General features: G+C 41.6%; 1 protein-coding gene across 2 annotated transcripts in view; it reads right to left on the bottom strand.

The window, feature by feature from the left end:
* Positions 1 to 5210: 5210 nt before the first annotated feature.
* Positions 5211 to 23021, bottom strand: part of LOC137296089 (protein rolling stone-like) — a 355451-nt gene continuing 337640 nt past the window's right edge. The window contains exons 1-4 of one of the 2 annotated variants that reach the window (XM_067827756.1): positions 9511 to 9918; positions 7282 to 7492; positions 6572 to 6682; positions 5211 to 6337 (exon numbers count right to left, since the gene is read on the bottom strand). In XM_067827756.1, the coding sequence (XP_067683857.1) occupies positions 5931 to 6337; positions 6572 to 6682; positions 7282 to 7492; positions 9511 to 9588 (807 nt within the window). In that variant the 5' untranslated portion in view covers positions 9589 to 9918 and the 3' untranslated portion in view covers positions 5211 to 5930. Of the gene's footprint in view, positions 6338 to 6571; positions 6683 to 7281; positions 7493 to 9510; positions 9919 to 23021 lie in introns of those variants that run through there. The other variant, XM_067827755.1, reaches the window with a different exon arrangement.

Raw genomic sequence — 23021 nt, forward strand, 5'->3', positions numbered from 1 at the left:
TCATACCTGCCATACGTGGGTACTTGTGGAAATGTATAAACCTGAAATTATCAAAGATGGAACATAATGTGCACATGGGTATGAACAGGTTACTGTGAAAATATGTCTGTATCCGCCACTGTGCATGCAACAATGCTATCTATTGACTTGATCAGGAGATTAGGATTTGTATATCATCGTCTGAGAAAAACTTTCACTGCGACGGGCTGCTTTGATGTAGACGGATCTAATTTTGTTACGGTACAAGCGCCTTGAGGCTACATACACAAACAGTAGCTCTGCTTGAGTTCCTGCATCCAGTTGATGCAAAAGGGTTCCTCCAGGTGATCTTAAGTGTCCTTCACAGCAGGTCATCGCCATTTAGACAATGTCTGAGCGACTTTTATATCTTCTTCAAAAGTTGTTAAGATTTGAATAGTGTGGTAATTTGAGGTGCTTACATCGCATTTTGTAACATGCGGAGAGGGTGTTCTGTAGGGATTTATGTAGGTAGCTCTTTTTAATCCCTAGCAACGGGAGTTTGGCCGTGCTTACTAATTCTGACGTCTTAGGCGGAAAAGCCGTTACTTATTCACCCGTCAGTCGTCAAAAGGAGATGTTACCGAACTCGTACTTTACGTAGAATAAACAAGAGTGTAGACATCATGCATCCTTACCCTTCATACTGACGTTTAGCACATCTGCAATATATAGAAGCAAGATTGCTAAGTGCGCCTTAAACAGTTAATTGTAGATTAACCTCTTTGAACATATCGACTGAAGATTCTTTCATAGTTTTAGGAACACTTTCTTTTTGCAAAATTGTTCCGACATTTTTCATGCATTTTCCAATGATGCAAAATTCTGTTAGAGAAAAATATCCACATGACTTTAATTTCAATACACTTCAAACATTGGAATGTTAGCATCTTGAAACAAGTATTCACGTCTACATCTGTCTTGGACCAAATATACCGATGGTCCGATGTGGCAGGGTGCAAATTAACGGTGTTCTGGACCAAAGATACCGACATTCTGATGTAAGAGAGTATGAGGTATCAGGTCCTGGACCAAAGATATTCGATGTGATAGGATACAGGGTTAAAGTATCCTGGACTAAAGATTATAATATTCGATGTAACAGGGTGCTTGGTAAATGTCAAATGTATGTTGTAATGTTAGGTGCCACGTGGTCAGATTGATGTCTTCCTATTTGTCAGCAAAATCAAGTTAATACAAAAAAGAATCCTGTTTCTCCTGAAACATCATGGAGTCATAGAGATATATGCCGTAATAATCAGGTCTGAGGAGGTAAAATAATATATTGTATAAATAATGCTGTTTTAGTGATTTAATCCTGGTTTATCTACACAATTAACCATGCATTAGTGAAGTTATAGCTTCTAATGTATGAATTGTGTCTTGGTTAAATCGTTCCTAAGCACCGACAATTCTTTTGACTTGGAGCAAACAATACATCTTAATAAATAGAAACTGAAGGGAGAGTACAGCAGTATCATAAAGCTCTAGAGTCGTTTAGATAGCATGTGGTGTCGGAGATAGGTTGTTTTTGTAAAGCAGTCTTGAAAATGGCTCTACTCACACTAAGTAAACTGCTTCCCTGAAGTTCTGTTAAATCGACATAAACGTTATAAATGGGAACCAACGTACCATCACAATAAAACAATTACACATTTTCAGGCATGTAACCTCACTAAATCGGGCCGACATTTTGAAAATTATTTTAATTTTTTAAGATGCCGAAAGCGAAAAACAAAGACAGATATGTTAATTATCAGCAAGCCAACAGAAGAACAAGATGCGAACCATGATCATTTTGTAATGTGTCTTCTAGGAGAACCTTTAAATTATTCATTTAGCACGCTTTCGTTTCATTAAAACGTGCTATTTATTTAATATATCCTAGTTTTTTTACTTAATATATTCACAGAACATTCTCATTTTCTGCTGTAATAATGATAGTGGATATTTGTAATGCCTCGGTGTCCACCCGCTGTTCATGCATATTCGTGGCGCATTAAAACTATATTTACAGAAGGGAAACCGTCAATTGTAAGCTTTAGTTATAAGGAATGTATTTAAGGCCTTCTTAAAAGTGCTCAGTGCCAGTTTGATATGGTTCGGTAGAGAGTTTCAAAAGAGAGGCTCGACATGTAGAAAACTCCTCTTTCCAAACGAAAAATTGTGTCATTTAAACATATACTGCAAACAGAATGTCTTATCAATTAAATATATCCACAAACAGATTTCCGGATGATATATGATGATAACTTATGATAATGCTAACCTTGGAGCTAAGATGAATAAATCTCTACAGCCCTTTTGCTTTAGACCAAGAAAGGAAGATTATTGTAACGACATCTGACAACAACGTCTTTAAAGGCATTACATGTTAGTCATGACACTGGTTTGCGTTTTGGTTATTTTGTGGAATCCGTTTTAGAGGATGACACGATGCAGGACCTGCACCACCTTAGTGGAATCCAGCAATACATACACGTAACATAGACGAGTGGACCGCCTCCACCTTGAAGGGACGGTGTGATCATTGTAAGGTGTTCTTTACCTGAGACTAGATTGCTTTCAGACTTCGCTGTAGAGGTTATGAACATGTCTTGCATATAAAACTCATAAAGAATTTGTGGAATTTTCTATACAGTTGTTGTTGATGCTATGCAGCTGTGTGTGAATACTGTTTGAACGATAAATCAAAGGTGTAACTGTTACTGATAATTACTTGCCTCTTTCAGAGATTCATAAACTATATATGTATGTTTTATATTTAAACAACAGCTGACAAGGCGTAAGTTTAACACTATGTTAGCAAATCAGGAAAATATCATCAAAAGAGGTATGCAGCAAAGAGTACGTGGGAAAGTATGAATGCATGTATCTTGTATGTAAACGTAAGAAAATTAATTTTATACTTACACATCTATGTATGCGTGTTTTGTGAGGTTCAGCATTTGCTCCCTTTGGTATTTCATTTTTGAGTGTTGCTTTCAGATTTCAGATTTGTACAAACCTGTAAACTAAATATCACGAATTCTAGATGAATTCTAGGTCGGCTCTCATATCTAAATCTCATATTACGTCACGGAGACGCGCCGCTCTGATTGGTTGAAAATTCGTTCTCAGCTGTGACTTGTGCATTGTTGTCAAAAAAGCTCGATTCAAGGTAATTAAAGATCGAAATGAGTAATTTTAATGGCTGGGTTTCATTTATATCGATGCCAGTGAGTGATTTATGCATTTGCATCTCCTAGAGTATATGTGATCTTTAAGCTGTCCGCATCGTTTAATGAGGTGATTTTAGGCTATTGCATAGTGATACGTGGAATCATCCATTGTTTACAGTCGAGTGCTTTTAGAATTTTGTGTGAGTGTGTGTGAATGTGGAAATGGTTTTCATACGTCTGTGTGAAAATGGAATGGTATATTTTAAAACGAATAGAGCCGAAGGTACTGTATGATGTACCATAAATATAGTATGACAATAGGCGAACACCACTTTGACTTGAATGTAATGATGTGATGTAGACACCAATATGTAAACAAAATACGTCTACCGGAACCCTCAGTATGACTTATCCCAGAAGCAAATGCAACATCGAACTGTACCTACCTATGAAGACATTGATTGAACGCTTCAAATAGAATAATGAAAATGAAACATTCTCTGGTATTTCTGTTCTACAGGCGTCTTTATGCTCACACAGGTGACAACACAATTCTAAATCACCTATATTGTAGCTGAGGATCAAGTACTTGTATTACCGCTGTATAAGATCAGAGCTGACATATGTACTTCATGGTCGTGTGAGATCGGAGAATGTGACAGACCTACAACGGGTAAATGATAATAATTAATTATCTGGGACAATTGTGCGTACAAAGTGAGTTTCTATTGTTAGGAGTGTGTTTTCTGTTATTTGTAGTATCATTGAATAAGTGATAGTTATTACTGGGTCATAATGTTTAGAGTTTTGAGTGATAGTTATTACTGGTCACATTTCGTATCACGGCAATAATATTTTAGCTACAGGCCATATTGATAGCGCTTCAGTTACCTGCCCCTGGCTAGCTATTTGTTTACTTCCTCTAGTGGAGGCTGTTCGTGAACTTTCTGGCGAAAGGACGAAATGGTCATGCTTTGTTGGAATATTCTCGACTGTGTGTCGTATATATATAGGCTGGTTGTTGTGCGACACGGACGATCACACGCGGACTTACCCCCGGAATTATTCTGGAGTTGTGTGCCTCTGCCTATCATCGTCTGTCAACAACATTTGACCAACAACCTACATCCAAATTTGACACTCCACGCCCCACTTCTCACTGTTGAAACGAGCCTCCCCCCTACCCCTCTCTCTCTCAATATATTATTGAATATTTTAAACTTGTCTGTGTTATATTTTGCTGGTTCAGAGGGTAGTTATTATACCTTTTGTCACGGACATCTACTAACCGTAACACTACCTTCTTAGGTAACGTTGACGTGCTTTCTCAAACATGCTGGCATCTTGATGTGTCAGATGAGCAGGGTCACCGTGTGCACATGTGTTTTCATAATATCAATGCTGAGCTAATGTTCTTATCTAAATGCTTTCTGTGTGAATATTTGGGACATGCCTTGATTCATGTAAAGAGACAGCTGATAGCTGGACCTGAAATTGTTGTAAGTAACATAGCCATAACTTGTTGTACTGAATATGTCCATACACAAGATACCACACAGTCAGTATTAATTCTGTGTGTCGAGGTCGAACACGATGAGTTTAACATTATAGTAATACCAACCTTTTCGAGCATACTGATGCTCTTATATCAAATTTATGGGAGTGTGGGGAATATTGGTTGACAAAATGTTCAATTCGGTTTGTAATCCGTGCAAATTGTGTACATCGGTGCTCCCGATGACAGTGGATCGTCTGATCCACACACACGCGCGAGATTATTTACAGAGAGCTGGAACATACCTGTATACAGTAGCGAAAGCCAAACAATAACACAAACCAGGGACATTTACAAATGCGTCTTGATACTTGCCATGATGTGTACCAGGAGGTACTACATGGTATCCAGGACTGCTGCCAAGATGTCTCACTACAGTTATTGTCTTTTGCTTTAGAATATTGGTTGAAAGGAAATATTTTCATTAAGGTCAGTTGTTTCTTCTGCAACGCTTTTCCATTATATATGCTGACGAGTTTTCAAAATCCATGCACATTAGTTTATTGAAGATTTGTTGGTACAGGTTAGCAAGCGCGTAAACACAACTGATTGCGCAGATCAGAAACGATAATCTCTGTAGGTTTCAAAGAAGTTCATTTTCAAGATTTCTTAGATAAAGGGTGCAGTGACATAGTGGTATTTACTTGTTCAATATTTACAATACTTTACACACCTGTACGAGATACATAATTTTTACATGTTCTATTCTTATGACCAAATACAACACCTTCAAAGAAAGACAAATGATGTCCTGCACACAACCAATGGTGACGTCATGATCACAACATACACGGCAAGCGTGCAAACAAATCACTGCTCTAAGTAGGCGTATACAAAGGGGTGTCACTTGTACAGTTTTGCTCAGTATTGTTGATCGTTGACAGCTGAGTAACGTATATATATGCAGCTTACCATTGGATAATGGTCCAAGTTTAACGTATGGAAAGGGTTCTCATTGTGTCCCTTGGTATAGGTAGGTCGATGTCATGGATGCCAACGCCAGAGGAAAAATGTATCGAAAGCCTGCAGTAACAGAGACTCCCAGTGACAATGATGTCAACGTGATTTTACCGGCAAGCAGTGATGGTATCATTTGTTCGCATAATGTTCAATGATTGATTGAAATATTATTCAGAGTTTGTGTCATTGTCTTATGTTTTTCACATTCTTCCTGTTTTGTCTGAGACGACAAATGTTCAAACGCGTGCACATTCGCTGTCAGATCGGTCGTTGGACAAGTCCAAGATCCTCATGTCACCGTTGTCATGGAGGCACAAGGATCGCAGGTATGTCCTCAATTTGTGAAGAAAGAAAACAACTAAATACAAACAAGGTAGAGCCACAAAAGTGCTCAGAAACACAAGAGGTAGAGTCCGCTTCAGTTTGGACCAGTCAAGAATCTTGTAGATATACGGTTCTCCCTTTTCATTGGTCCCACCAAGTATGTGATAAACGACACTGAAAACTGTGTAGATGACGCCATAAATAACTGGGTAGATCACATGATACACACGAACGGGCATGGCAGTGACGAAGAGGTTGCACAAGACGTAGATGGAGTTCATACCGTGGAGGATGAATCTCAACACAGTAAGATTTTGATCTGAAAACGTAAATGACTAATTTGTCATTGTCACACATGATTAAGGCATAAGACTTGGGGATGCAAAAGGCATAGGATATAAACCAACAACTAAACAAAAAAAAACCCCAAAAGATACAAACAAAACAAAAACAAAGAAAGAAAATGCGCGCACGAGAAAGCCAAAGAAATCAGGAAAACAAATCAAAAATATGTACTCATACTGGTAAACGTTTGTGCACTTGAAGAACGTACCCGAGAAAACAAAAATCCAGTAGATGGCGCTGATGTGCACACTCCCTTCAGTGACGACACTGTTCAGGAGCCAGGATAGCTTGAGGTACCAGGGTAGATAAGATGTGAAGCCTGAAATGAAAAGTAATTCAACATAAGACTTCCTGTAACAATAATGAGTATCCTTCACTGTTGAAAATTCCTTTAGTTGCAAGTTCATTTGCGTTCCTTCGACAAGTCAGAAATCTGTGATTCTAGGTTCGGATCGCCTTAGATTGTTTTAAGACTGTCTGCACTGTACCCATGACCATTTTACAAAATTGTATATCAGACTAACCTCCCAAAACAATTGGTAACGTAAGAATTGTTAAAGGCGGTGTTAAACCAAACACTCCCGGAACAGCTCCTACCCCAACGGGATTTATGTTTTGTACCATGTATGAATGATTCCGCAGTGTTTCCTTGCCGATTGAAGGGTGACTAGAACAGACAATGTCAGCTCGGACATCGACTTTGCCTTGGGGTTACATAAAAGAAAAGATACTAGTCAGAGATTGCAAATGCTATCGGCGGATGATGCTCCTCGTGTATTGCGTGTGCAAGCACCCAGTAACGACAAAGGGGAGCCGTGTTGGCAGTTGTATGGTTTGCGTGCGACATTCCTTTCGCTCCAGTTTGTGATGGCATGAACGTGACTGCGAGACTAATTCTACATTTGAGATTAGTTATACCATCAACAATGTCCTGTCTGCTGATCCTGACGCACACGACGATGACTGCGTCCATCACAGCACTGATGGTCAGCAGGAGGTAGGTCCAGTTGGTGAGGTAGATAAACCACACAGCGCCACCTAGTGGTGACACCATGCTACTGACCAGCCAGGATGTATGAAACAGAGCCCAGAATATCCTCCAGGACAGGTACAGACGGGGGTGGCCCCACTGAAACAGATGTCATACAATCATGTCAATAGATACACGCAGCGCCACCTATATGTGATGACGTCACTTTGGTAGAATACACCATACTACTGACCAAGCATGATATATCGAACAGAGCCCAGAATATCCCCCATTACAGGTAGAGACGGGAAACACGTTATACAGTCATATCAATAGATACACAGAGCGCTACCTATCGGTAATTATGCTAATTTGGTGAAATACACCATGCTACTGACCAACTAGGATGTACGGAACAGAGCCCAGAATATCCTGCTGGATATGTACTGACAGGGGTGACCCCACTGAAATGACAGCAAGACATAATAAATAAAACAGAAACCCAAAGCAGATTTCGTGACGGCTAGACCAAATTATTATTATTTTATTTAATTTAGACACCAAATTATGAGCACAGTCCAGTTGCTGCAACTAAGCACCTGGGCACAGCTAACACCAAACTTTCTTCGCGTGGGAAGGACATTGCCCATATTCAACAAATGCCATGGCGTCTATATTGTTCCGACAATTACAACAGGAACCGTCTAGGAACCACAAGTTACGAGGTCGATGGAGGGCTTTTCGACAGTGAAAAGTTCGTTGTTCGCTGTTCTTGACATATAGCTGACAGTTCATAAAAATGTGGACCGGGCAATCAAGTGATTGATATTATGAATCTCGGCCCACGGTATCGGGGTGTGAGGACACGGAGTTAACGGAAGAGTGTCGCGAAAGAGTGAGTCACTAGATACCTCTGCGGACCAAAAGTCACAGACCAACAGAGGACACTGGCTACCTCTCCGGACCAACCGATGTTACTGGATATCTGTCCGGGACAACAGAGGTCACTGACCATCAGAGGACATTGGTTACCTATCCTGACAACTGAGGTAACTGGGTACATCTCCTAACCTCCAAACCCAATCGCGTTCAGGAGCGAGTAGTCAGCTTCAAGATCATTGTCAACTCCCAACTCGACTGCCGCCCGTTAGCTACGTCCTGTCAGTTATGCAAACTTGGTTTTAATACAATAAAAAACAAACAAAAACAAACAAAACAAAACAAAAAAAACCCAAAACAAAACAAAAACAAAACAAAACAAAATAAAAACAAAAAAAACAGGCTAAATATTTCCAGCAACTAAGATCACTATGCTAGGGACCACGGGTGTCTACATGGACCTAGCTGGATTTGCACAATAAAGACAAAGTTAACTATTAATTTAAACGAATACAATTATGATTAGTGTAGTTTACAGTAAAAAGCCCATTCATCGGACTTTAGGTGACCAGATGGTGGACACACGAACACGTGCCGACACCTAAATGCGGGTATAATCACGTGCCGTACTTAGCGAAAATACTGTGATCATGCGCCCAAATCCACCCAGCTGCAAATGGGGGCCTTGTGAGTATGAAACTGTGTGATAACTCGCTGCGCCTAATCGGCAGAAAGAGTTCCATACTCCCAAGGGAGTTGAGTAGGCTAAAAGAATAACAGACAAAGACATCAGTTGATAAAAGGGCCAATCCAGCGACTTGAGCATGTACTAGTTGCGTGGTTATGTGCGCTACATAAATATCCTAAAAGTAATGATAATAATTGAAAATAGGGCGAGGTTAAATATACTTAGCCCTAGCCCCTTTTTAACAAACAGCGGCTAAAATTAGCATGTGCATCTGTGTGCTAACTAACCACTTTCAAAACGTGATGATCAGGTGTTCCCGAAAAGGTGAGAGAATCCTGCCCAACCTGTGGCAACAGTAATAAACACATACAAAGCCTGGTCGCTGTCCAACGGAACAATCCAGGAAAGTGTATACAGTACATGCGTGACAAAAGTGGTGAATCATTTCACATATCTTTTTCGTCATAGTTGTTTCACTGAATATGAATGATAAACATAAAATTAAAACAAAAAAAACAAAAAAACCCATAAAAAACATAAAAAACAAAACAAAAACAAACAAACAAACAAAAAAAACCAAACCAAAAAATATTCTGTTCCGAACACCTACCTGAGATGAAACGAACAGACGAGGTTCACTGTGAGCTAATCCAAAATTACACTTCCGGAATTCACCTTCGATAACCATTGTCAAATGTCCTGCATTCAAGTTACAACTGCAGGAACAGCGGATAGTTATTTGAATGAAATTACATGTGTACTCCCTTTACACCAGCCTCAATTGCAGATAAAATTCTTTCTACGGAGTGATGAGTTATTTGAAAGGCCGAAAAAACCTCTTGGAACTGTAATCCACAATAAGCACACATTACACATCCATACACACATTACTACGAGGTCGTCCATTCATTCAGAAGAAGCGAATGTTACATCGACGTAGCTTCTGTCAAACTGACGCAGGGGTGCTGGCAGCCGGCAATATACCCCCGGGATCGCGTGCAGGCAGCTAGAGGGCGCTGAGCGGAAGCCAGGAGAGGGGAGGAGTCGTGCATGCGGCGGCTACAATAGCGGGATTGGTTTTATCAGTTGGTGACGCTGTGAGCGTTGGGGACGGTTGGGGCAGACATGCCTTGTAGTATAGGCTCTCTGTTCCTGGCAATGCATGAGCTATCGTAACAGACTTACATGGCTGAAAAGGTATGGCCAACATCAGGCGTGATCAAAGGCTGGTTGGGTCAAGTTTCGAATGCACTGCAATAATTTTCTCATATGTTTTGCTGAATTCGTATCTATTATTTTTCATGCCATATTATGCTTTTTCAGTAACGATGACAGGTAGAATAAAATGCCCTCCAGTAAGTTTTCAGTAACACCCCGCTGCAGTAACATGTTTACAGTAACACCCCGCCGCAGTAACATGTTTACAGTAACATGTTCCACCCTGTAAACTTCCTTTCATGATCAGTGACGATCCGGGTTAGAATTGATCATCAGTAACCAATGGTTGTCGTAAGAGGCAACTAACGGGTCAGGTGGTCAGGTTCACTGACTTGACTGACACATATCATCGGTCCCCAGTTGCGTATATCGATGCTCATGCTGTCGTTCACTGGATTGTCGGGTCCAGACTCGATTCTTTATAGACCGTCGCCATATAGCTGGAATACTCCCGAGTGTGGCCTGAAACAAAACTCACTTCCCTTTCATAAATGTGAAAACACATGTGACAAATATTAATATATTACCTTTTATGTGCGGAAGGGTTGATATTAGGGCTTTTTCTGAGAGAGGTGCTGCTGTACACTGTACTTTTGTGAACACTAACCGGGAATTGCACAGTTTTATAATAACATGAATTTGACCAGAAAATGTAGTCTCTGAAAATTCCATTTCTGGAGTACATGCATACTGATATGTACGTTTTATCACTTAACATATGACGGTTCGTCATCTTTGTATTTCAATCTCAAGTCAGGACCATTTCCCATATCTAGCCTTTAACACTCGCATTACGGAGTAAGAAAACGTATAACTTTATGGATGGCAACATGAGGTTCATATAGCAATTGAGATGTTTACACTGTTATGAAGATGGGGTACCTATCCAAAATTTGCTCAGATAGGTGTTGACACTAAAACTAACACCAATAGCGACTGGGTTCTACATGCAATCAGGCAGTCATCCGATCCACAAGTTTCGCTAGTAGCGGTACCGACGTATTCCCCCTACCCCAGTGCATGGTACACTTTCCTATAGAGGGGATATGCTGGTTCAGAGCGCCTGAGGAAAAGGTGCTGCCATCCTGATCATGGGTTGTCATCTCAGACGAGAGAAGCCGCCTGACCCGCATGTGTCCACACGAAGTCAGCATCCCGATATTATTTGTTGTTCCTCGTGGGAGATTTTACCGTCAGCCCATACCTCTGTCAAACAAAAATGAGCGTAAACGTTGTGACACGTCTAACAATAGTCCACTGATATTGCGCTCATATCAGGTACATTGCTTGCTCACGGCGCTACGTACATAATTATCCCATGTCATAGGACAGTGTCGTACTTCCCCATACTTTTAAACTCCCTGGGGATCATACCTCCATGTTGCCTGTTAGGCGAAATGAACTAAAAATTAACGTTGCGGGCACATCCTCGTACGCATTTTACGGTTGGGTGAATTGAGACAATGTGGGTATAAGTATCTTGTCCAAGGATACAACGCAAATGTGCCCAGCTTGGGACCCGAACCTAGGTCATTCCATCGGATATCGAACCCAGGCGTTCAGCGTAACAGGCAGACGTCATGCTGCGCCATTGAGCTTCACATTCTCCACTGCCAGATTCAGTGCTACCGTGGACTTGGGACGTGTGGAAACTTAATTTGCCCTTGTCAAGCAGCGATAGATAGACACGGAAAGTTGGTGTGTGCAAGGTACCGTCAGTACATGCACGCATCTACACATGAGGTTGGTTCACTGCCCCAAGTGGTCGAAATCTACAATAATGTAACCTGTTAATAATCATAGACATTAATTACGAACGCAGCCAACCAAATGAAAATCAAACATGTGAACATCACCTGGATTGTGTAACCTAGGTCTTCGTCTGTTAAAAAAATGATTTTGTTTACAGTCTAATTAACCTTATGGCTCATCAGAAAGTACAACCCAAACCAGGTCTTGATCTCCTTTTCACATACCATTTCAGTGACGTTAAAACTACGTCAAACGAGTTCAGAAAAGTACCATATTGATTGTAACGGTGGATTTCCGAGGTCATTTGAATAACCGTGGCGCCAAAACAAGGCAAATATAAGCGAAGATTTCTTAAACACAAAAGCGCTTTTGTTCACCAGAGTGTCAAAATGGCTTGGTACGAAAAAACGTGTAAAGGGATAGAGCACCATCCAGTAGAAAGCATGCCTCGCTTTCATTTCTCAGAATGTTTGTTGAACGTCTTGATGTATCGCCTCATCATTCACAAGCAATTTACACCTACCAACGTCTTACTCAAAGAATATTTGATGATGCAACCGCAAAATAAACCGATGCACTATCATTTGCAGCTGAAAGGGTGTCATGAATCCTACAGTGCAATGGCAAAAGTATTGTAACTCCCTAGCCGGGGATTTGAGGAATCAAATCTGGGATAATCTGGGTTATTTTACTGTTCTTCAACAACAGGATTGTATACTGTTTCCAGGTATCACCTATTTATGTACTAATGTGTCTCGTCCGGATATGTTTAACGTTTGCCGATGTGACGTACAATAACTGTAACTCACTCGCTTTGTGTATACGTAGACCTGTTTGTCGGTATCATATAGATTCTATCCTCTCTATATATGACTTCTAGCAGTTTACCATCGTGCGTAATCTCACATCGTATAGCCCGTGGAGAAAGCCCCAGCTTGTCAGCAGACCGTGGCTTGTTCTCGTGCGCCGTGTAGGCTGATATTAAGGAGAAGCATCAACACTTTACAATCTCTCCACAATAACTGTTAAACAATCCCACCAAGGAGGCGGTGATCTGTTTACTCAACCTTCTTGATATGTTATGCAATAACAGCCTATTTACTTTTCACACTCTCTGTTTTTGATTATCTTGTTTCTCCAAGTCAATAATCTCCTTTTCATGCATATTGCGGTTTACTTCCAAACCTGCTGATAATGTGGTTCCGCTCCCGAAAACAAATGGATGCTGTTCCAAAAGGAGATATGAACTGACGAACGCACTCAAAGCGCTACTGAGCACACATAAACATTCTCTGAAGTATGTTTGACAAGAATGTGCGATATTCTCCTTTTCTTTCTCGTCTGTTCATATTGTGTAGGTTCAGTTTCATATGGGGGAGTATGTTTTGGCAGTTTCTCATACTAATTATTTAGCAATAAATTTGATTCATACTTTCATAATTAGGGGATCGAAAGTTTCATTCACTGGGATAAACCCATTTAAATTGAAAAGGGGCTCTGGGGGAAATGCATACTTGCTTCATGCCATTCTTTAGCATTGCAGAGAGGGCTGGGCAGTGGGTGAAGTATTGGGTTTCAGGAGACAGTCTACATGACTGAATTCAAGTAATGTTTGGTCAACAAACTGTCTATCCTGTGTCACAACTTCACTGCTAATTGTATATTTTGCTCTTGTATATGTTGTTAAGTTAGAATAATTAATATGCTAATAGCTAAAATGTTATACCTTCTTCAGTTTGACATCGTGCGTGTGTTCCTCAAACTGTGATGATTTTACTGTAATTGAGCAATGATGTCATGTTTGAATCAGTCTCTGTTTTCAAAGGGTATACATATCTGTAATGATTACGAGTTCCTGGGAGTAATAGCTAGTATTCACCTTGTGTGCCAATAAAAATATCTCATTCTTCACATGTTTGGTTTTAAAACTATAGTGAGATTGACATATTTTCTATACAGCAAGATGTCCCACACTATCGCCAGTTCAACAAGCTTATGTGCATATCATAAGACAGACCCTCTACTCTTGTATGTAGACGAAGTCGCATCTTCTGATATCAGAACATTTAGTTCCTGTGTACGCCTGTATGTGGTCTCCGCATCGTTTTGCCTGATTCCACAGATAGAGGTGCGAGCATGTCAAGATATACAGTATTGATGTACATGTCGTAAAATAAGTTCTGTGTAGAGCTTCCATAACAGTACAGTACAGCAGTGCAACCAATGTGATGAAGAGTGCTTCACATTATAATAAATTTGGCTTTCAAAGTGAGCCATTTTCCCAAGTATGTTAATGTAGATGAAAAGTCTCGTAAAATCGGTAAGAGATACACCTGAAGAGAATTGTGCAACATGACACGAGATGTGTCTGTGTGGCACCGGTACTGTCGTGTGGAGTGAGTGAATTACATTTTACGCCGCTTTTAGCAATGTTCCAGCAGTATCACCAGAAATGCCCTTCACACATTGTATCCAAGTGGGGAATCGAACCCGGGTCTTCAGCGTGACGAGCGAACGGTAAACCACTAGGCTACCTGACTGCCCCTGTCGTATGGAACTCTTGGTAGGAGTATAGTTCAGTCCAGGTATTCTGGGCTCTGCATGACGCAGAGTTCGCAAGTTCGCGAACACAGGAACAATCACTTAATACACATATATGACAGCATGTCATCCATATGTACACTGTTCAGGGTCATCCTTCCAGCCAGTGCGAGTAATAGGAGTGTTACACAGATGCATCATGTGTTTAGTTTCACAGGGACTTTAAGATGAGCGTCATATGATGTTGGTTAATGTAGTTGGTCGCCATATGATATGACGGCTCGAGAATTACAGAACAACGCCCACATTCTCAGGTGCATATCCTGAGTCCGCCCGGAGTTCATGACTTTGAAAGTACATGTCAGTAAGCATTCTTTAGTCCCTTTAGTTCTTGCGCTTACTTTGCTTTTTGATAAGTTGTGGATACCCTACATGTATGCTTGTATCTTACATGTATGTGCTCTTTCAAATAAAAAAAGAAAAATAGGGAACGCTGTTTTTCTTGTCAAGCCGTTTCAGGGTGTTTCATCTAGATTCGAATATTGTTCGTATATTATGAATATTTTGCCTTTTAAGCAGAGAATGTCTTCGAAGTGTCTACTGGTATCAAATATAGCAACAAATGTTGATAAAGTAACAAATATCCAAGGCTTGCCACGGATATGTTTACATTTATCAACGAGTGTTGATATAATTGATATCAGTAGACACGAAGGTGAGATTCTGTTTATCATCCAAAATCATTCTTCATTAGTTTTCAATGAAACATGTATACCTCAACACTGGGATTACATTTGCAGTGCAACGATAGTATTGTGACGTCACCAAGTTCATGACGTCATAGCATTATCAGAGTATTGTGATACACTGCAGTATCTTCAACGGGCGAGTAATAAAAGTTTATTCATCATCTTTCAAATCTGAAGAGACCATACAGTCAAGTGACTAACAACTTCGCTAATTTGGTACACCAGTGAAGTTTTGAAGACCAGTTCTAAAATGTATCTGTTATAAATACAAACGCGAACGTACGTTGATGAATCACTCATGCATGGACCGCTGTATCAGTGTGATTGATTAAATGTGTTAAAGCGTAACGTCAAATCAGCTCTATTCAACAATGTACCGATGACACAACGCCCACACTCATAAAGAGGTCCATGATAAACGTGACAGATGCGAAATTAACTTTATTTGAACATTTACCATTACAGTAGTATGTATAATTTAAAATATGGGTTATAACAATTTAACCTTTGCTATAATTTTAAAAAATATAAACACGCAAGCGGGTAAACATATTCAGAGATTGGGAAAGTTACTGACGTACGTCTGTGCAACAATAGGGAAATATCTACATATCTCACACGGTCTGAATTAAACATACTGATATAATAATGTTATTTACCAAATGTGGCAATTTGAGGACACGCTAACGTGCATGTACATGCATGAGCCAACGTCTGCCTTCTCTCTCTATCTTTCGTATTCGTTATTCGCTACAACTCAAATAGTGATCAGGTTAACATTCAACATCGCATCGGTGTTTCATGAATAGAACTGCTATATAAATAAATGTCACAGGGTACAGTGAGACATGAGCAACATATAAATACATTAGTTTCAAACAGTTAACAAATACAGCTAAATAGGTTTATACGTACATGTGTACATAGATGGATGCTCACAGTATAGATCACTTGATTGCCTGGTTCAAACGTAACTATTCACAGATCATCTTCTACTATCAGAACACCTGATGAGTGAGGGGTTAAGATATATACAAGGCATTGTGTAATCATATCTTTCGGTCGTTGGAGCCCTGCCAATTTAAACTTATCAGAGGGGTACACAAACTACACAGTCTAGAGTACCAGTTGTCCGACTTCCATTCTTGTGGAAGTCGCGGCTGAGGTAAGCTGGGCGGCTGACTTTGTGTGCTGGCGATTAAATGCCTGACCCTGAGGGTGCGAATCTCGGTTGGGACTCAACCAAAAGAAAGTACAAGAATGTGTACTTTACTAAGAAAGGTGAGGGAGGCTGAATGTGCAACGTACATAACAATCCACGCTGACTGGGTAGGTGAGGTCGCTAACACTTTATGCCTTACTTTTAGTGTCGAGGTACCTATCACGGATCTCACGCAACTAAAAACCTACTAGAGTCTGTACCTAGTTGGGTTTAATACGAATTATCGCAAACCTTGGGATCGAACCGACGACGCTCCCTTACGCGCTAGACCACGGAGGCGTAGTGCATGTGGCCAAGAAGACGGGGTTGATGTAGCTGTCTGGAAAATGTCGGGGTTTGTATTTTTTTCTCGGGAACACGTTTAAACATTGGGAGTAGCGCATGGAGGTAATCACAATTAACATGTGTAGGTAACCACTACAGCTGCTTCACACTACCACGGGGTGCACAACAAAACACACCTATTCCTTGTAAATACACAAACTGTATAAATATATATAGGCGTAGTATGTTTGACATAGGCTCCCATAAGAATTGTGTTCCATATTCCGTTGTTTTGGAGTGTACATTGTGATGCTCAGGACCACCGCAGATGATTGCCTTCATGTCCTCAAAGCACATGCATTCGGCATGAGCTAATACACATTTTCATAAAATATAGAAGATAATTTACTACAGGTTGTGTATGATCTCAGCTGTTCCTGGTAACTCACTGAAATCTCTGTAATAAACCTCGCCACCTATAACCCCTGTTTTCTATTTGTATTGTCGTCTTTATCTACGGCGTTGTAGTTTTAGATGCCAGGTTTATATTTATATCTGTGATACTCTAGTATTTTTACTGTACGTCGCGAAAAGGTCTTAACTCTTCAAACTGTTTTCATCTTCATCCTATAAATTGCTTTAGTCAGGACATGACTGAGACATTGCCAAAGTAACGTTAAATATTAACTCACTCATTCACAATATTAAACCCAAACCGGTTAATGAAACGTTTGTGAACTGTGAAGCAACCTATCAGAAAATCAGTTTGTTTAGAGGCGACCACAAACACGTTTTAGAACACTGCCTCGCCCACAACGAGTAACAATACCAACTGAAAATACGATATTTGATGTTCGTGTACATGACTGTAGTTGCAAAACAACACACCAATCAATAACTGGTATTTGAGCAATTTATCAATTCTCGGTAATCGTATACCAAGCTACAGTTTGTTACCTGTAAAGATAATGGTTACATCTGGTCTTCAGCAACCAATATTTATCGACATGTTTTCACAGATAGTCAAGACTGGTTATTCTCTGGCGTTGATACTGTATATTCACACAGGTGGAACCTGGTTTTGGGCTTTTCCAACCAACACTTCCACAAATGCTATAGTGAATGTCTTGTATTCTGAAAGAACGGTTCGAAAACCTAAGTACTTTAGCCCTAAAGGTGGTATTTGTAAACTTTGACATTTCAAAGTAAGTAGATCCCACGTGGTGTTGAAATGCACATGTAGCTTACGTTTTAATTTCTCTTGACAAAAGAAAATATTGTTATTCAAGAAATATGTCATTATACCAGGTTAGGAAAACGTCGATCGTCCTCAGTTTTACACATTAGATTATATATTAGATGTGACACTTGCTGCTTATTGCATCAACGCCTTCTGCACAACGCCTACAACTAGTCTGATTAGAACCAGTGGCATCTCGTTGTTACAATGTTTCATATCATCAAAGTGAAATAATAGTTGCAGGCGGGTCACCTAGTTCAAATAAGGCACTGTATGACGAACGGGAAGACTTGCTAAAGTAAAATTATCTACATGGCAGCCCCAGCCATAGATGTCTACAGTTCCCAAATTTTAAGGTAAAACGTACTACGAAGATTTAAATAAAATATCTGATGCGTTTAAAGCAATCTGTGTAATCATGCTATGCCTCATAGCCCAAGCAAGTATATTTGACCTGTCAAATATGGATGCTAAATGATTCCTTCCTGAGTACCCAACCTACATGCATACACGTTCAGCGGTTGGTTTGAAATCCTTGCATGAGGAAGTAGTGGACATAACGGTTTAGCAAAAGTCGCTTTAGCAGCACCCTCTTTAGTTCTAAGACTAATTCCGAAATGACTGGAAACCAGCAAAAGACAGCGTAGCATTGGCTACTACCGGTGCCGCTGACATTTCAGGAGTTATTGAGTGACTGGGACAGGGCCACGTGTAGTGATTGGGGAGGAGACACGTATAGTGACTGGGAAGGAGACACGTGTAGTGACTGGGGAGGAGACACGTGTAGTGACTGGGGAGGAGACACGTATAGTGACTGGAGGGGAGACATGTGTAGTGAGTGGGGAGGAGACACGTGTAGTGATTGGGGAGGAGACACGTATAGTGACTGGGAAGGAGACACGTGTAGTGACTGGGGAGGAGACACGTGTAGTGACTGGGGAGGAGACACGTATAGTGACTGGAGGGGAGACATGTGTAGTGAGTGGGGAGGAGACACGTGTAGTGATTGGGGAGGAGACACGTATAGTGACTGGGAAGGAGACACGTGTAGTGACTGGGGAGGAGACACGTGTAGTGACTGGGAAGGAGACACGTGTAGTGACTGGGGAGGAGACACGTGTAGTGACTGGGGAGGAGACACGTATAGTGACTTGGAAGGAGACACGTGTAGTGATTGGGGAGGAGACACGTATAGTGTCTGGAGAGGAGACACGTGTAGTGACTGGGGAGGAGACACGTGTAGTGACTGGGGAGGAGACACGTATAGTGACTGGAGGGGAGACATGTGTAGTGAGTGGGGAGGAGACACGTGTAGTGATTGGGGAGGAGACACGTATAGTGACTGGGAAGGAGACACGTGTAGTGACTGGGGAGGAGACACGTATAGTGACTTAGAAGGAGACACGTGTAGTGACTGGGGAGGAGACACGTGTAGTGACTGGGGAGGAGACACGTATAGTGACTTGGAAGGAGACACGTGTAGTGATTGGGGAGGAGACACGTATAGTGTCTGGAGAGGAGACACGTGTAGTGACTGGGGAGGAGACACGTATAGTGACTGGAGGGGAGACATGTGTAGTGAGTGGGGAGGAGACACGTGTAGTGACTGGGGAGGAGACACGTATAGTGACTTAGAAGGAGACATGTGTAGTGATTGGGGAGGAGACACGTGTAGTGATTGGGGAGGAGACACGTATAGTGACTGAGGCTGAAGAATACAAGTACATGAAACTTCCACAATGGCTTTGACGATTAAATCATAATTTGTCATTTGTGGAAACCATTACGTCGTTTGCATTATGAACATGGATATCGTTGTCTCCATGAACTGGCCGAGACTTTAAATCAGTATTCCTAACTGAATGGCTGGCATGCAAAGCATATGAATCTGATTAAGAAACAGATGACGCTTTTTACATTCAGAAAATAAAGTAGCCACTATCAGATCACAAATCAGTTAAAAGTAAGCAACGTTGAGCGCGGATAATCCTTGGATGGGTGACTGCATGTGACAGACTGACTCCTGCCAGTTTCTGTACACCCAGCAGAAATGGGTACACGGTGCAATACCTCGTGCGGCCAGCTTGAGTTATCCGTGGTAATAATGATCAGATTCTGCGTGTTGAGCAAGGTATCTAACCTTCCTGGAAACCGCGCCTAATAGATATTCTTATAAAAGTATAATAGTACCCACTCTGAAAACTGGTGCGTCATATTTCCAGTGCGTGTACATATACATGGCTGTCAGCCACACCACTGATGGTCTGGCGACAAAGCGATTGGCTGGTAGAACGTAGAACAACGATGGAACGAAGGTTGTTACAAAAACATCAGTCAAAGTAAACATAGTCTCAGCATTATCCATTACGCTGCTGTAATAAGTCTAACAAACCCTAGTAGAAGGTCGCGTCAGCTAATTTTTTCAACTGTCCATTCACAACACAGCTTACCAGTTGGCGAAAGTTGACATTCGCATACCTTTCTTAACTTTTACCTCGAAAATGTAATTTTCTACATTATAGACATTATTGTTGTCTAATATTTACATATCCTGTCATGCCACTGACTGAGACGGTTACACGGTAACATTTACTGTGCTAAGTTCTGGATCTGTGTGGGTGTTTCTAAAACGTAACTATGTGATTATAAGCTATTTCAGTATCATGACGAATAATGTCTTGTGCGAAGATTGAAACGTCCCTGCTCGTGGATAGATAACCTGATTTTATGTACGCATCTCCAACTTTAAGTCTGACGTCCACCATTTATTTCAGTAGTATAGGTAATAGGGGTTCTAAAACACTTTCATAAAACCCCTCTACAACGCCTTATTTACTGAATAAGACGTTGGTGGGCCCCTTAGCTCTTGCTACTATTACCCCTACTACAAAATTACTGTGCCTTGGTAGGAGGTAACACTGTGCCGTACGGTACGATCAATAATTCTTCTCTTACAAACCCCCTACCCGGCCCATCCCTCAAGTAGTACAAGTTAGGTTCATCGGCTTTCATATCCACTTTATCTATGTTGTAAGTTTTGACTGACCATATAGGATCGGTGGCTCGCTTACGGCTATCGCCCTCGTGTTCCCCCGGCTGGTATAGATACCTCACTAAGGCCCTATCTGGTATCTTTTTCTCCTTCCCACGCAATGGAGCGGCCGACTCTGCAACTATTGATTTTAGTTTGATAGCGTCTGCCGGTTTCTTACCGGTGAGACGGGTGACTTCATGGTTGATTGCCGACACCACCTTGGGTAACCTCGTGACCCATTCAGTCGATCGTTTTCCAGGGGTGGCCATCTCCCTAGCATACTGATAGCCGAACAAGCGCTCAGCCAAAGTCCTATTAAATCTCTCAACTATGGCTTGGCTGCGATGGGCTCCGGCCGTGCCACGCCTGACCTTTGTATCGTGTTTGGCTAGCAGTTGTGACACGGCACCCATGAACTCCCGTCCGGGGTCAACTTGCAGCTCTGTTGGCCACGTCAGCGGGCTGCGTTTGTATATGCGTTCGAATCCTCTGGCTACCTGGGCCGAATCTTTCGTGGTCAAGGGTTCGGCTTCCTTGTAACGACTGGCTACGTCCACTACGGTTAAGGCATACTTGTACCTCTTGTCGTGGGGTAGGAACAGTAGGTCTGCCTGGTGAATGCTATTAGGTATGTTAATACCGAACCTCCTTCTAGGCACGTAGCGTGGTGCCGGCAAATAGATCTGCCACAGGGCTTGTTTTTCAAGCCACGCTTTGGCTTCCTCCGGGGGTACTCGCGCTAGTTTAGCTAGCTTATCTACTGCGCTAGCTCCTTTCCAGTACCCACGCGGGCTGTAGTAAATAGACTCAAATTTTTTCATGTCCATACGCGTATGTGTTTATTCCATCAATAGCTATCCAACGTTTCGTGTCCATAGGCGATAGGGACGTCTTGTTTATAGTCAGTCCGTATATCTTATGCCCATCACTTCTAAGTGTGTTCATTTTATGTCTAAAGGTACGGGTCTTGAACAGGGCTTCCTTGAATCTGGCGTGTTTGATGTGTTGTTTCACCACATACTTCTTAACCCCCTTCGCCTTCCGGATCTCACTATTGTCGGCTTTCAGTATGGAGTACATCTTAGGTCTCAAACCTATGTACTCGGCTATGGGCGTGCCAGCACACTCGTCCTTCATCTTACCTAGGACCTTTTTATTTACCGTACTGTGTATAGCATGGGTCTTAGGGTAGTCGCTGGTGTCGTATAAATCGAGGTGTTTTTTCATGTCCTCGTACACGTCCTCGGTTCGAATCTCCATCAGCAGGGAATCCGTGTCAGTGTACAGCACTTCACACCTGTCGCCGTACTGTTTCTTGAGCTCGTTGTAGTAAAAGTCGTACATCAGGTGTTTGGATAAATCGAGGATGCTCATCCCCACGTAAACAGGCCGGTTGAATTTTATGTGGCTTTTCTTCATGTGTAGGGCAACCAGGTTGTCTGTGAATATCTTACTACGGTTGAATGCCGGACTGGCTATCAATCTCCTGAGCTTGTCTTCCTCACTCGACCGAACCAGCTTCACGGTCACGCGTTTCCTCAGGTTCTCCATAGTCTTACCAAACACCGAGTTGTTCATGAGCTTGTAGAGATTTTTCTCAAAATCACTGGTGGCTTTTTTTCGTAGGTCTGTGTTCATTCTGATGTAGGGCTCCATCCATGGACTCTGGTCGAACATGAGCACCCTGTGTATTTTGGTCAGCCTCATACCCAACGACAGGTACAGCTGTAGGTTGCGATAGTGAACGATGTACTTGGTCTTATTCATTAAGTTAGGCACGAGTTTTTCAACGTCTGTCACACGCCCACCTGACAAGTTATGTTGGTACTCAGACATCCAGTCTGGGTTAACCCTCATACGTTCGGGGGCCAGGGGGTAGCTGTTGTGCGATGTGTGTAATTCCTTGGGATACTCTAGGTCAACCTCGAGGATATAACCTTTGTTCGAATCTGGTGCAACCCCCATAACATCAACGTGGGGTACCCATTCGAATCCCCCTGTAGGTAGATACTGACTCATGGCCCAGCCGTACAGGTTGTTTGCGTCGAGGTAGAGAATGTGATTGGTTGGTTTGTTAGGATCGTAACCTTTCACGTATTGA

The sequence above is a fragment of the Haliotis asinina genome, chromosome 9 (assembly GCF_037392515.1).
Source record: "Haliotis asinina isolate JCU_RB_2024 chromosome 9, JCU_Hal_asi_v2, whole genome shotgun sequence".
Lineage (NCBI taxonomy): Eukaryota > Metazoa > Mollusca > Gastropoda > Lepetellida > Haliotidae > Haliotis > Haliotis asinina.